The sequence below is a fragment of the Raphanus sativus genome, unplaced genomic scaffold (assembly GCF_000801105.2).
Source record: "Raphanus sativus cultivar WK10039 unplaced genomic scaffold, ASM80110v3 Scaffold1552, whole genome shotgun sequence".
Classification (NCBI taxonomy): Eukaryota; Viridiplantae; Streptophyta; class Magnoliopsida; order Brassicales; family Brassicaceae; genus Raphanus; species Raphanus sativus.
In genome coordinates, this window is record NW_026616861.1 from 1 (window position 1) to 14717 (window position 14717).

Here is a 14717-nt window from a genome sequence, read left to right on the forward strand (position 1 = left end):
TGATAGCACCACAATGAGAACAATTGTAGTCGAGATCACCTTCATCTAAGTAGCCTACAATTTTGTTATCAAAATAGAAACATGTACATAAGACAGTATACTGCTATAAAATCGTGTTCTTGAAAGATGAAAAGACACACGTTCATTACCGTTTCAACTAAAATCTTTTTGTTTAGCTGATTTTGGTGGCTTTACAACACCATACGTGTGTTCTGAATTAGGTGATATTCTCTTCTCTCGTTTGGCTCAACCTCTGGCTCAAAATCTATAGGATCATCTAAATTAGAGTCCTCAGTTTCTGTATCAGTGTTCTCTAGAGAAGAACAGTCAAAGACTTGTTCGCTATCGGCATCAATGATCCCTGGGTAACAAAAATCAAATTTATCCATGATAAATAATTGATAAAACAACAGCACAAAGTAGTAGCAATTAAAAGTTTGGCTACCTCCAAACAAATCAGTTCTGACTAATCCATCTTCTTCTTCTATGGATTCATCAAATGCATTGAATGTAGATGATGATGAACTGCCATTTCTTTTTCTCAGATGTGCTATATTAGTAATGTCTTTCAATACATTACTTGAACTTCTTGTTTTCTGGCCTCCCTTAGTTTTTATAGATTTGAAACTACTCTTATGTAGATCCTCTGGTATAAAATTAAAGAAGGTAGTGATGAGTATAAACTGTTGAACCGGTTTGACAAAAGTGAAAGTAATAAAATTAACTAAAACTTACTTGATAATGAGGTTAAGCAACTGCTAAAGACTGGGGTGTCAATCACTTGGTCTTTCATTTTATCGAGACCTTGCAAACATTAGAACATTGAAAACATGTTATATGAGTTGTAGGTTTTTAATATTTCACAGGGTTAATAAAATGATGGGTTTAAAATGAATCACTTACCAAGGATACATCTTCTTTTATTTAAAGGTGTTTGTGGTGAAAGCTTGCTTATTTGTTGATATGGTAGAATAGTGTAGGTAGGAACAGGCTGATTCTCAATAGTTTCGAAGAGTCTATAGTAGATTGAACTTAATGGAATCGGCTGGACAGATTTGGGATTAGAAAAACTCTGTATCTCTTGAAGATTAGTCATATCACTGACTGCTGTTGTTCTTTTTTTTTGGCAGTGTCAAATCCGAGTTGGAACTCTTCTCTCTTGCGAGTCATGGCTTAAGAATGAGGTTGTAGAATTGTTCCTTGCAGGACAAAAAAGATTAAAGTCTTGTGGGAAGAATGAACTTGGTTATGCTGAGATATGAAGTCATATTGTAAAGGTAATCTCTTAATTTTCGGGGTGTATTTTTAGATTGACAATATATGTTTAGCTTAAATTTAGGAAAATAGTTAAAATCAGGATGTTAAATTAGGATTTTTTTTTCTTCTGTGATTTGCTTAAGTAATTAATCATTCTATTAAGGCAACCCGTTGGTAATTTCATTAATACAACATTTAAAATGATACCTCCTTTCTTAATACAATTTTTAATCGATGGATTTATTAAGTTAATAACTTTTCTTAATATGAATATTAGACAATATGAACAGATGTGATGAGAAACAAAGATGGAACAGATTCGGCCATTTCTTTAGACAGGTTCACTCTACTTCTCACGTAAGTTTATACTCATTTATTTCTACTTTATAACTAAGGTCGATAAGCTAGTTTTACTTCAGAACTATTTGAGTTGATTGGTTAGTTAAGTAGTTTAGATTATTTATAAATTATACTGTTTTGATTAGTAATAAGTAAATGAATTTTTTTGTTAAGGGAAACAACATCGAAAACCAACATATTATTAAATAACTTAAAATTAGAAAACACTTTAACTAAAACAATGAAAAGAAAATCCAGCATTGCAAAACATAGAAAGTACTGAAAATGCAAAAAGAAAAAGAAAACATCTTGAAACCAACATAGCAGATCATTTCCTCTAGTAAACTCTTCTGATCAATCTGTCTTTGCCTTTTCCTGCTTGATCAGTTTAGAACAAAGTTTTTTGGAGGTAGATGATTGTTCTTGTAGATTTGCATCATTTTCTTTGCGCTTTGAATAGGGAGTTTTAGGATCTTCAGTTGAAATTGAATCCAACATCATCACCTAAAATGAGCATAAAAACGGTTAGTAGAATCAAAACAATAAGAGAAAAAGAAAAACAAATACAACAAACTTACAGCACCAGATGACATAGTAGATGAAGATGTTCCCACATTAGTAATTGCCTCAGAATCAGTCTCAATACTTAGTAATTTATCACTACCAGAAACCTCTAAAACCAAGAAGGTGCACGATCCACTTGTGACATTATCAGAATTTATAGACACCCCAAAACATAATGATTTTCCCAGCAAAGCAATGATAGGTTCTGGTAGTATCTCTGGATCTTCTATCTATTAAAGATTTGAAACAATATGTGAGTTCTTTTAAAACTAACTCTTTAAAATTATTTCGAATTTTTATAAACTTACCTCTGCATAAGAACCATCCCATAGTTCTTCAGCTTTACTTCTAATGATAGAAGTTGCAATAGAGCCTAGTAACATTACATTACATGTCTCTGAATCATCTTTCACTACCATATGAAGTTTGAACCTAAGTAAAATCACAAAAAGTGTTATTTCATTAGTAGGCACAGGTAAAAAATGTATACAACATAAATATGATTCAAAAACTTACATGGGTGCTACATGAGTCACATTAGCATTGCAAATCTCACAGCGAAAAATTGGTTTGTCTTTCATTGTCAACACTTCAATAATCAATCTTTGGCAGCTTATTGACACGTTTTTGTGGCGGTTACACCCAAAATAATACCAAGCATAATCAGTGTCTATTAATTCGACTGAGCAAATGATCTTGCAAATCCCGACCTGCACATCCATTTTTTAAAGATCATTATACGATTAGGAATAACAAAAACGAACCAAGTGAAATTAATGTATCAACATACAAACCTGATTCAAGGCAAGGACCTCTGAAATCGGTTTGATCTCAGCATCATTCTAGTCATATTGAATGCGTTTACCATCCTTCTTTCCATTAGATTTCTCAACAGGAGCAAGTTGTAAATGATCATTTGACAGCCTAATAAATTTCAAACCCAAAAGAATCATTCAATCAAGCGAACACATCCAAAATTGGAATTTTCGATATAATATTGAAGCACAAACCTCTCTGTTAACTCCAACACTTCAGGTTTTGTTGGATTGAGGTGCAGAACACTTGCACTAAAGGTGTTTGTGATTTGTACCTCTTCTAATACATAAATATACACATGTTAAATTTTATATGGAGTATCTGTTTTGATATAATAATGAAAAGCCAAGTAAAATACCTCTGAAGAAGTTGATTTTCGCAAACCTTAACAAACAAACAACATGGGTTTCGTTGTATTTGTCAATGAAAGCTTCAATTTGCTCAGCATAAGGCCCCCAAAGACAACATAGCAGATCATTTCCTCTGTTAAGTGGCGGTTTCGTAAAAAAGATAATTAATTTAATGATAACCAGTTTATCATATAATATTAAAATAAAGATTTTTGAGTACTTACTATGAGTCCATTAATCGAAATTCCACCCTTTTTCTGTCTTCTCCTTGAGCTTTGACAGTAAGTACATTACCAAACTCGTGAATTCTCCCTATAACATCTGTAACAAAAAAATATTGTGTTAGATTCAAAAATGTTTTATTTACACAGAGCAAAATAATATATAACTAAAAACTTTCTATCAACAGAAATAGGGTACCTATAAGGTAGGGTAGTTCTTTTTTGGTTTTGGATCCAATGTTTTCATAATCCTCAAGAGAAAGGAATATCCGATCATAATTTAAACCGGAACCTCTCACCACAGTGTCATCTAATATACTCATCTTGTATGGATGGCGTGTTGCTCGAAACTGGCCACCAGCTGGATTCATTTGACATTTTCAATGACTCCACATTTTCCCACTGGGATCTCACGTTGAACACGATACATGTGTGTTCTTTTGCAAGTGGCTTAAATTTTGTTTCCCTAAAAAAGAAAAAGTGGTAATATTAGCATAAAACGTTGAATAATTAGCTTGCTATAACTAAAAGGCTTAGGAGTTTTAACGTACCCATTGATCGGCTAAAACCATCTCAAATGTGTCTCCAAAACTTGTGTTCTGCCTCCAAAAATTTAAGCACTTCACTTGAACTCTCCAGTTGGTCTTGAATTGACGAAGTTTGGTGAGAGGAACAAAGGTAGTAATTTCGGTCATTTTTAGAGTTTCTTTGTCGAATGATATGATTTTAGGTTTTATGAGTATAGGTATATATAGATCTTTAGGAAACGGCAGAGATACTATTAAATGATTTTTATTGAATCGCAGATTTAGCATTATATTTTCGAATATACTCTATCATTTTATTCTAAAACTGATTAGTTAGTTACTTAGTTAGCGCAATGACATGGATATAGGCTTTAATTACTCGATTTAATACTTGATTTGCAAGATTGGCATTTAAAGGGAATATTTTAGTAGCTGATTGATATTGTGATTTTAAATTTGATCCGAGGGTTGATTGATATCGCGAATTAAATGTGTAGAGAGATAGGAATTTTGTGATAATTGATTGCCAAGAATATAGGAATATCATTAATTTATATCTTATTGTTATTAATTTGTGCTATAATATAGGGAGTTATTTTGGAAAAAATCTTGGTTATACTTCGACGTCGGTTTAAGCCCAACGTTCCGGTTTGATCTCAGCATCGACGTCGGTTTAATTTAAGTATAAAACACAGTGTTTTAACACCAGTGGCATTCCATTGTAATATTTGTGCAACTTTAAGGGGTAAATACAATTTGTATTTCCCCTTTAATAGTTTAGATAATAATATATTTATACTGTATATATATTTTTATCAGTTTTTGAGTTTCATTATTAAATGCTAATATGTCTAATAACCTCAATTCATTTGACTTGTCCCGAATTCTCGATTTGTTCTTTATTTGAATCTAAGAATGATCAAATTTGATTAGGGTTTTCTGGGAAATTTTTCTTGGGCTTTCATGAGTTTTTGAGAAAATGAATGATTGAACCAAAATGTTTTAAGCATTTGAACCTAATTTTACAGTTAAATGGTTAATTTAAGACTAATTCACTTCACTGTCGACTGCCATCTTCTCACCATGATGCTTCACGGAATAGCCATTTATAGGTTGGAGTTAGTGGCAGCAACTCGAACTTCTATATTAATTTTCTTTGGTGTCTGAATTAAAAAAAGGTATATAGTTGTAAGTAAGATATACACGAATCTGTATATACACTATAGTCTAGTATTTTAATAATAGGTTATGAATATATGAGAAGGACCATACTGTCATTTAACATTATCATTTTTCTACATAAACCAACAAAAGTCATTATCATAGACATTTACTTAATTTCTAATTTTCTTTGGTATTTTGAGCTAATTAACTCTAAAAGAGAGACATTTTCAAAAATATCTAAATCATTAACAGGCAAAAGACAAAAAACCTAATTACATGTCTCTTTCTATTCCGATAGAAAACTTTGAAGCAGACGGCAACGCGACGAAATCGGACGACTAGATTGTGGACCTTCTTGCAAAGTGATATTAAAATATTAAAATTTTAATGGTAAATTGGTTAAGGTATATATAAAAAATGATATTATGAAAGTGGTATTAGTGACGATTTCCCTTAAAAAACTAAGATATAAAAAATTATAATTCATTATTAGTCAAGAAAAATATTTATATAAAGCTATTTTCTAAACTATTTTTATGATATGAGTATTTTAAAAAATTTAACACGATAATAAGTATCTATTTTGATAAAACTATTTGATATATATAAATATTTTGATGTATGATTTAACCATTTGAAACATAATAATACTTTATTACGATGGTTTTAGATTAATAAGACATAAACTAATACTAGAGCTTGATCCGCACACCTGTGCGGGTTTTGATTTTTATTTTTTAAGTTCAATACATAGAATTGAACCCATTCGAATCAAGAAGATCCAACTCAAAGTCACCAAAATTTTTTATAATATTCGGAGCCTAATTTTAAAACTAAAAAAATAGTAATACCTGAAAAAACTATCTATACTTTAAAATGAATATCTGAAAGACCATATTGCTAATTGTATATTATTATATTTACCTTAATTAAAAAGAGTAAAACTATTATTTTAGTGGTATTGAGGCTTTCTAGTTTAAATGTCATGTGTGTTTTTTACATATTTATATATAAATAATGATTTTATATCAATGTTAGTATATATTTTATAATTTAAATTTATTAAATAATTGTTTATCATGAAATCTCTAAACACAATAATTTTGTAGACTATATGGAGTAATTTTGTTTTAGTTTTGAATTTTCAACCGTTTCATTAAGATTTTTAAATATGATCCATCCTTCCGCACAAATATATTTTATATAGTTTTTTATGAACCAAAGTTTTAGTATATGATAAAAATGTTATATATACTATTTAAAATCTGCTGCTATATACTTTATATTCTTCAACATTTATCATATTCAATTTCCATTGGGATATTATTTATATGAAATATAAATAAAATAATATATTTACATACTAATTTATATTTCAATTATTTATTATGTAAATAACTCTTTTATGTGGTTTTAACTTTTAGATATTAATAATAAATAATGAAAAATATAACTACATAGCTTCAAAGAATATTGTATTCTAAATTTATTAAATAGATACCTAAATTTGTTACTAATAAATAGTGAAAAGTATAAGTATGTAGTTAGTATATTGTTACTAATTGACTTATAATAGATACCTAAATTTTGTATGCGTATTTTTCAGAAAAAAATTGTATGCGTTAGTTTAGAAATAATGTCCGTATCAATTAATTAATGTTGGAATGTGTTTTACCGAGATAGCAGGTTTCAAATGGACGTTTGTTTTTTTCAAATGGGCTTTTGCTGCAAGTTAAAAAACGTAAGGCGTACAATTTTAAGTCACATGTTTAGTATTAGACAAAACGACTGTCTATTAATATCAGTGGCAATAACTCGTAAATATTGAGAAAAACTTAGGGTTAAATACAAAATGTACTTCCTTTTAATATATTAGATATGTTGATAAAAATATTAATATGACATAAACTAATATGATGGTCCAGTGGTTTGACTAAAAGTTCAATCGCTTTTACACTCAGAGGTCTATGATTCAAATCCCAAAAAATACCATGCTGAAAGTATTACATAGATGATTCTACAACCAATAATTCTATCACCATATGAAAATACACGTCTCATTGCGTCAATCCGAACCGCCCTATGAAATCCATGTTCAAAGAGAAAACTTTTTTTAGGTTTCGTTTATTTGTTTTAATATTTACAGTAATGACACTGCATTTATATATTTTTCTTAGGAGTTTAATTGAAATATTTTGGTAACAGAAAAATGCACTTAATTATTTCACCTAGGATCTTTATGAAATCAGTTAATGTAAGCACGGGTATCCGGGTCTTTGGGTTGGATTCGGGTCGGGTCTTCTCTGGTCCGAGTATTTTGGATTTTGAAAATTTGGACTCATATAGGTACCTATAATTGTCCGGATCGGTTCTGGATCGGGTCTCGTCGGGTCGGTTCGGATCTTTAATTATAATATTTTGTAAAATACCCAAAAATATTTCGGATTTATATTTAGTCCAGATCGGGTTAAAATATTTAGATTCTGAAAAAGTATAATATACTATATTTAGTTAATATTTGTCATATATATCTTAAATTGTATAAAATAACTTAAATTAAACTATTAATAATTAAAATAAAATATTTTTAAACTCTAAAATTTTAAAATTTCATATTACTTAAAAATATTACAAAAAGTATTTGTAAATTTTCGGGTCGGATCCTCGGATCTGGATAAAATGCAGCAACTTAATTTTTGCTTACCATATTACTGGATTAATTATTTACTATTTTCTGTTCAAAATCATTAAAATTCAAAATCAGTTAATGCATTTTTTATTTTGAACGCTCGTCATTAACTATATACAGTATACACTTTTTAATTTTTTAAAAAAAAATATAATAGGTCTTTCCTTTTCTGTATGAGTTTATATTTTTTCTTGAAATGCGTCGCTTCTTATATACGCAACTTCCGCCGTGCACTGTATCACACACACAGACATCCGTAAAGTACTTATAAACCAGCGTAGGAAAAAAGAAAAAAGAAAAAAGAAAAAAGAAAACTGAAGTTAAGATATTTTGGGACTTACATTTGGACACCCGTTCTGGTCATAGACTCATAGTGAATTGCATATCTTTTCATCTCTCCAATCTCACCAAAGAGTTCCTAGATACCACTGGGTAGTAACAACGTTTTCTTAAGATCTCATCGAACCATAAAACAAAAGCACCGAACCATAGGAGTCGAGGCTATACCTTGATATTTTCATTTGTGACTCACTGATCAAGGTTGGTAACATAAACAGTGGTTCCAACCACTATTCCAGTTACTCTGTTGCTCTCTTCAAACAAACCTTCTGCCATGGCAAGCTCTTCATCATGCGGTTAAGCTGTTAATTGGAAGAGATAAAGTCAGCCAAAAGGGTCTGTGGAATCTTGAAGCCACATTTTTTTGTCAAACAATAAGATTTTTGCTATGATCTTGAAGCCACATTTTTTTTTGGAAGAGATAATGTGGAATCTTGAAGCCACATTAATCAGCAAAAAGGTGGCTATTAGTAAGGTGTCTGTCTATTCAAGTGGTTCATGGATTGTATAATGGTATCACCAAGGCAAATCTTCCTACAATAAGACTTTTGCTACAATCTTAATTGGTTAGCCCACAAGTTAAAGGAGCTTAAGACCAAATAATGTGGCTAAGAGCAACTGCAAAAATCATTACCACAAGCAGACTACATTCTATATCAGGTGGAAGCAGTGGTTACTCAGTCATTGAGATGGATTCGATGCTGTTTGCTCAAAGGGTCCGCCGTCTTGGCTATTAAATCTGGTAAATACAATCAAAATTAAACAAACCAAGCACCAAATTTATCGCAGAGATATATAAAATTCAAGCCATATACATACAAATCAAATATCTGACGGAAATTGACAGAAACTCGTCTCACGGGCTAAATCTACATATTCCAGTAATCTAAACCCAATACAGACATAGATTGTCAATGAAAACGTGAAAACGAATTGAATTCAATCAGACGAATCAACAGATAAGAATCAGATGAACAATTAGTAAAAAAGAATCAAAAATTTACCAGATGAAAGATCAAAAAACAGATCGAAGAAGATGAATAAATCAGCTCGTACAAATCAATCGGAGAATTAGGGATTCATCGTCTTTGAGAATTTGGGAAAAAAGGGCGTGGGACATGTGATTATAGGCTCAAAAGAAAAGAGATAAATTAATTAAAATAGGTTTAGGTATTTAACTAAAATCATATTATTTAAACCAGTGGCATTCCTTTGTAATATTTGTGCAACTTTAAGGGTAAATACAATTTGTACTTCCCCTTTAATAGTTTAGATATGTTGATAAAAATATTAATATGACATAAACTAATATGATGGTCCAGTGGTTTGACTAAAAGTTCAATCGCTTTTACACTCAGAGGTCTATGATTCAAATCCCAGAAAATACCAAATTATCCATATTATGAAGAAAAATAGATTACAGGAGATCTTAGAGTAATGCAGTTAGACGTGTACCATCAAACATGAATCTTATAGGATGGCTCAGAGTAATGCAGTTAGACGTGTATTCTCATAAGGTGGTAGAATTGTCGGCTGTAAAATCGTCTTTATAATATCCTTATCATTATATCATTATAGTAGCATAATTAATCTATAATAATCGACTCAGATGTTAAAAAAAAAAAACTAATACGATGGTTCTTTTGGGTGACAACAAAAAAGGGTAATTTGATTTGATTTTTTTTTTTAATGTTATTGTTACAGACGGTGCTTTTCATAAGCACAAATTGGCTTAGGTTGCAATAATATTTTGGAAAAGTGCTAAAATATGTAATATTCTTAAAATTTAAAGCTTAAACAAACGACGTTATAAGAAAAAAAAAGCGTAAACAAACAAGAAGGAAGGAATCCGAGGAACACCCTAAAATAAAAGAAAGGTTAAAAACCCAAGAGAGACGAAGCAAATCGAAAGAAAAAACGAGAGAGGTTTTCAGCTAAATCAAATTCCTAGCGAAGTTTCTCGTGATAAGGTATTATCCAATCTACTTAAGATTTGTGTCCTAGGGTCCATCAGTATCTAAGGATTCGCTTCAGATCTGCTCTTTCTAGTATATAATAACTTTGTATTCAATCTCCGAAGCATATTATATGTGTCGATTATAAGCTGCTCTCGGTGTACTGAATATATATATATATATTTGCAGAAGAAAGAGAGTCGGTGGTGATATGAGTTCAAGTGAAGCTTTCCCCGTGATGCAGGTAACTTACAAATTTACTCAGATTGTAAAAAGTAAAAAAAAAAGAGGCCCCTCTATATCATAATATAATTGTGTATTTGTGTGTTCGCTATGCAGGAAATCATGCTTGAGTTTCGTGCTGGTAAGATGTCTTTGCAGGGAACAAGAGTTGTCCCTGATGCACGAAAAGGACTTGTCCGCATTGCTAGAGTAATGTTTCCCCCACACAACTTATGCACTCTTCTCTGCTAGCAGAATTAATCTGATATGTTTCCTCTCTTTCAGGGTGAGGAGGGACTGGTTCATTTCCAGTGGCTTGATCGAACCCAGAATGCAGTGGAAGATGTATCCTCTATGCACTTTAATTAAATAATTAGAAATAGATTCAAAGGAACTCTCTTGTACTGCTTTCAGAGACTTATTAGTATTGTTGCTCCACCAGTTACAGTGTTTTCTCCTTGACGATACCTTTTGTAGGATCAAATCGTTTTCCCTGATGAAGCTCTATTTGAAAAGGTATTTGCCCCTCCTTCTATTTAAGTTATTAGCATTTGAAAGTTATGTTTTTTTTCCTACTGTTACCATAGCTTGTTTTCTGTTTTAGGTTAATCAATCATCAGACAGGGTGTACATTCTGAAGTTCAACAGTGATGACCGCAAGCTATTCTTATGGATACAGGTCGCTTTTTATTATCTTTGTGACCTAATCATTTTCTTATTGATGCCTTGCTGATCTTTGATCTTATTTGTTTCTGGGAACTCTTTTTTTTGTAACTACTTTTTCAGGAGCCGAGAGCTGAAGGTGATGCAGATATATGTTCTGCGGTCAATCAGTACCTTAATCAACCACTAGGCACGTAACATTCCTATCTTTGTTTCAAACAGTCTAGGATATGATGAGACGATATACATTTATAAGGGAACTTCCAATGAGCATGAAAAACAATTCCTTAACCTTATAAGACAACCTCATAATCATATACTATAGTCCAAATGTATCAAAGGACTTAACATCAAAACCACATTCATTAAACCATGATCTGTCAAGTCTTGCAAAATTGCTAGCATTTTGTATTAAAAAGCCTATCTTGAATTAGTCAGTAAACCCTGCCCAGAGCTATTAATAGGTGCTTAGACTGCTCAACTGTTTCCACTTTCAAGTTTATATTTTTGCTCCAACCCAGTGTTTGTTAAGCCATAGGAGGACCTAAATTGTTAGATTCCTTGCGACATCTATCTTGAGTCTGACTAACAGTTAGTCTGATGCCACTATCGACTGAGTGATGAAGATGTTTCTACTAATAAATATTCAGTGTTGCAGTAATATGTTTATTTTCTTGCTTTTTATTGTTGGTATAATTGTAGTTTTTCTTTACCTATGGCCGCCACAAATTGTAGCTTCTTAGATTGATACTGTCATATGAGCCTGAAAATGTTGGTTTTGCCATCTCTATGGGTATAGCATATGCCCCTGATAATGCAAGCACTCATTGTTTAGTCACTTGGATACCAGGACAATATTCAATAAATCTAATAAAGTTTCTGTTAACCAGAGTTTGGTGAAGTTGCTGTGCCGGAGGATGTGGAAGACATGGCAGAAGACGATGTTTCATCCAGGTACTGATTATGTCAAACTGTTAGTTTTTGCATTACCATTTTATCTTCAGAATCGGCTGGTTGCTAACTGTTTCGTGAAACAGATATTTTCCTAGTGTTATATTTGTTATTTTTCAAAGGATATACCATAATTGGTGTTGTTAAAACGTTATTATTTTACTGCAAATGGTATTTAACTTATTTATCCTTCATAGAGCTGGAAACTTGGTTGTACCAAATGTGTCTACAGAGGTGAGTGATGTGTCATCTTCGTCTGGACCAGTTAAGCTGGCAGACTTGCAAAGAATTCTGAACAACCTCTCTTCTGGTCCTGTAGGTAAAATTCTCAACCGCTTGGTACTCCCTTCAATAAGCTTCTCTGGTTTCCCTCTTATATACTCATTCAGGTACGTTGATATTATTTTAGGTATCCCTGGAGATGAAGAGGAAGGTGAATATTTTCAAGTTTAGGTATTCTGTTTATTCATTATTTACCTCATCGTCTTCATGTTTTATCTTCCGAAGGCCTAGTATTAGGGGATATCCTGAAGCCTGAGTTGATTATGCCATTGCTTGAGATGTTACCGGTACAAGAACGATTGTCTTCCCATTTACCTGAGGTATGTGCTGGGCGTCAGTGTTTCTTTTATATCTAATGAAGATGAGTATTTACATGGAATTAAGTCGAGTTGTAAATTTTGGGAAGCAAGAGGCACAGAGGGTCTCTTGATTATGAAATGATTTAGGGGTGGGATTAAAAAATTGTATGGGGTGAAAGGAGAGCGTTATATCTGTTGGTGTTGTTGTTTGAGAGTGGAATAGCTTTGATTGGGGAGACAGAATAGTAGAATTCTCACCAACTAATTTCTTTTATATTTAATCTGTTAGCTCACTGACGTCAACTATTGTTTGCCGAGTCCACTAAGCTAATAACAATGTTCATGCACTGGACTAATCCAAGGACTTTGACAGGGTCACTGTAGGGATGAAGATATACTGGAGTTGTTACAGAGCCCTCCTTTTCGTCAGCAAGTAGATGCATTTACCTACGTAAGCCCCTCTGTGACAATGTTGTTTGCGGTCTTGGCTTGATATTCTGACTCCACTTTACTCTCTCGCTATAGGTACTTCGCACAGGACAGATAGATTTGACTCAGTTCGGTATCGACCCAAGTAAATGTGAGTCCGGCTCTTACAATAAAATTTCCAAAGGCTTGTTGTTTCATTTTTATAAATACAGTTTTCACTCTTATTGTAGATAAGTTCACAGTTGTCTCATTCCTTGAGGCACTTGAGGACTCGGTTGCAACGCAATCAAACGACGCAATGGATGAGAGTTGATCTTTTCATAATGATTTTGTTTGAAGTTCGACCTTTCAACTAAGAAAATCATTTCCGTTGTTCGATGAATTTGGGTTTATGAATTTTGTTGAAGTTTATGTGTTGGGATTTTATTTTGTCGAACACAGGTTTTCAAGCATTGTTATCAGCTTTTAGTTTATTATTCGATATAACAGAAAAATATAAAGCCAGGTCGGTTTTACCAGTTAGGTCGGTATTCAAACTTCATCTTCCTTGAATTATTTGGTACACCTAACAAGATACAAATGATAAATTATTCAGAATGATATATAGGATTCTATACAGGAAGATCCATAGGAAACTGTTTAATGCCATACCAAACTGTGAGAAATGCACGATAAATGGATCATAGACATGATATATTCTTTAGTGGTTATAGATGCACATTGAAAAATTCAAGAGGTGTAACTTAGTTATTGGGAGTAAGGAACTAGCAATTAAGAATCTTACCATTTCACTCGGAGTTCAAGACTTTCTCATAGATGGAGATGGCAATCAAAAATTTGGACTGCGGCTCTAGTCCATAAAGATTTGCTGCAGAGTAGAATTGAGATTTCATTTAGTAAAAAGTGTGCATTGACCGATTATAATATCTCCGTATCGACCTCTTGGTTTGCTCGATGGTCCACCCCGGTGTAAACTCCAAATATCTTCAAAATGCTCCAAAAAATCACTTTCTTCCAAATCACTCCTGAACGTGTAAATATGCTAAATAGACTCTATAATAGTATAATTAGTAGTGAAAATGCTTATAAACCATGGTGTAAAATGGGTAAAATCCATGGTCTATCAGAATGTAACATAGTAAATAAATCTGTAACATCCAGAGTTGCGATTTGTGAAAAGGCTTAAGAGAATTGATTTGGCTACCTATGTGATAGAACCAAAACCGAGCACCATCCTTTTTGGTTCAAGGACACGGTCCAAAGTGGCGATCTTGTCAACCAGCTCGACCCAACCAAGGTTTCTCCACCAGTTCGTGCTGATCACAACGACCGAGCCGCACGTTATGTCCACCGTATTGACCTGCGTACGTCCGGAATGGAGCTTCGGCTGGAGCCACGACCAGGAGACCAAACTGACCGTACCAGAGCTCGTCTTTCCCGACCAACTAGACATTCTAAGACTCACGGTCGAGCCAGACTTAGCTTGGGTCGTGAGGAAACCGAAGACGGATATGCATTCTCATCCAGTGGACCATCCGGACAGTCCCGCATGCGTCCTTATATTTACCCCGTGCATCCATCTTGTTCAAATGCATCTGGATGCTTGAACGAACCTTGACCAGGCTGTCTCAAAATCACCAGTTTGACTGG

At 32.8% G+C, this 14717-nt stretch overlaps 1 protein-coding gene and 1 long non-coding RNA gene across 2 annotated transcripts; both read left to right on the forward strand.

The window, feature by feature from the left end:
• Positions 1-1135: 1135 nt before the first annotated feature.
• LOC130504410 (uncharacterized) lies at positions 1136-4811 on the forward strand. Its single transcript, XR_008941247.1, has 3 exons — positions 1136-1277; positions 1535-1614; positions 4663-4811. It is a non-coding gene; the product is annotated as an uncharacterized LOC130504410 (long non-coding RNA).
• A 5267-nt stretch (positions 4812-10078) lies between these two features.
• Positions 10079-13585, forward strand: LOC108838043 (26S proteasome regulatory subunit RPN13). Its single transcript, XM_056999034.1, has 14 exons — positions 10079-10236; positions 10411-10465; positions 10561-10653; positions 10729-10788; positions 10921-10959; positions 11048-11122; positions 11230-11296; positions 11997-12060; positions 12255-12376; positions 12467-12490; positions 12565-12659; positions 13012-13089; positions 13164-13218; positions 13298-13585. Exons 2-14 carry the CDS (start codon positions 10433-10435, stop codon positions 13378-13380), a joined length of 888 nt encoding a protein of 295 aa, XP_056855014.1. The 5' UTR covers positions 10079-10236; positions 10411-10432; the 3' UTR covers positions 13381-13585.
• The last annotated feature ends 1132 nt before the right edge of the window (positions 13586-14717 follow it).

Bases quoted from the DNA above. Each gene is read 5' to 3' on its own strand.
- LOC108838043 (XM_056999034.1), top strand. From the start codon at position 10,433: ATGAGTTCAAGTGAAGCTTTCCCCGTGATGCAG. The intron at 10,960-11,047 runs GTATTTGCCCCT...TTTCTGTTTTAG, and splicing joins ATGAAGCTCTATTTGAAAAG to GTTAATCAATCATCAGACAG. The intron at 11,297-11,996 runs GCACGTAACATT...TCTGTTAACCAG, and splicing joins GTACCTTAATCAACCACTAG to AGTTTGGTGAAGTTGCTGTG.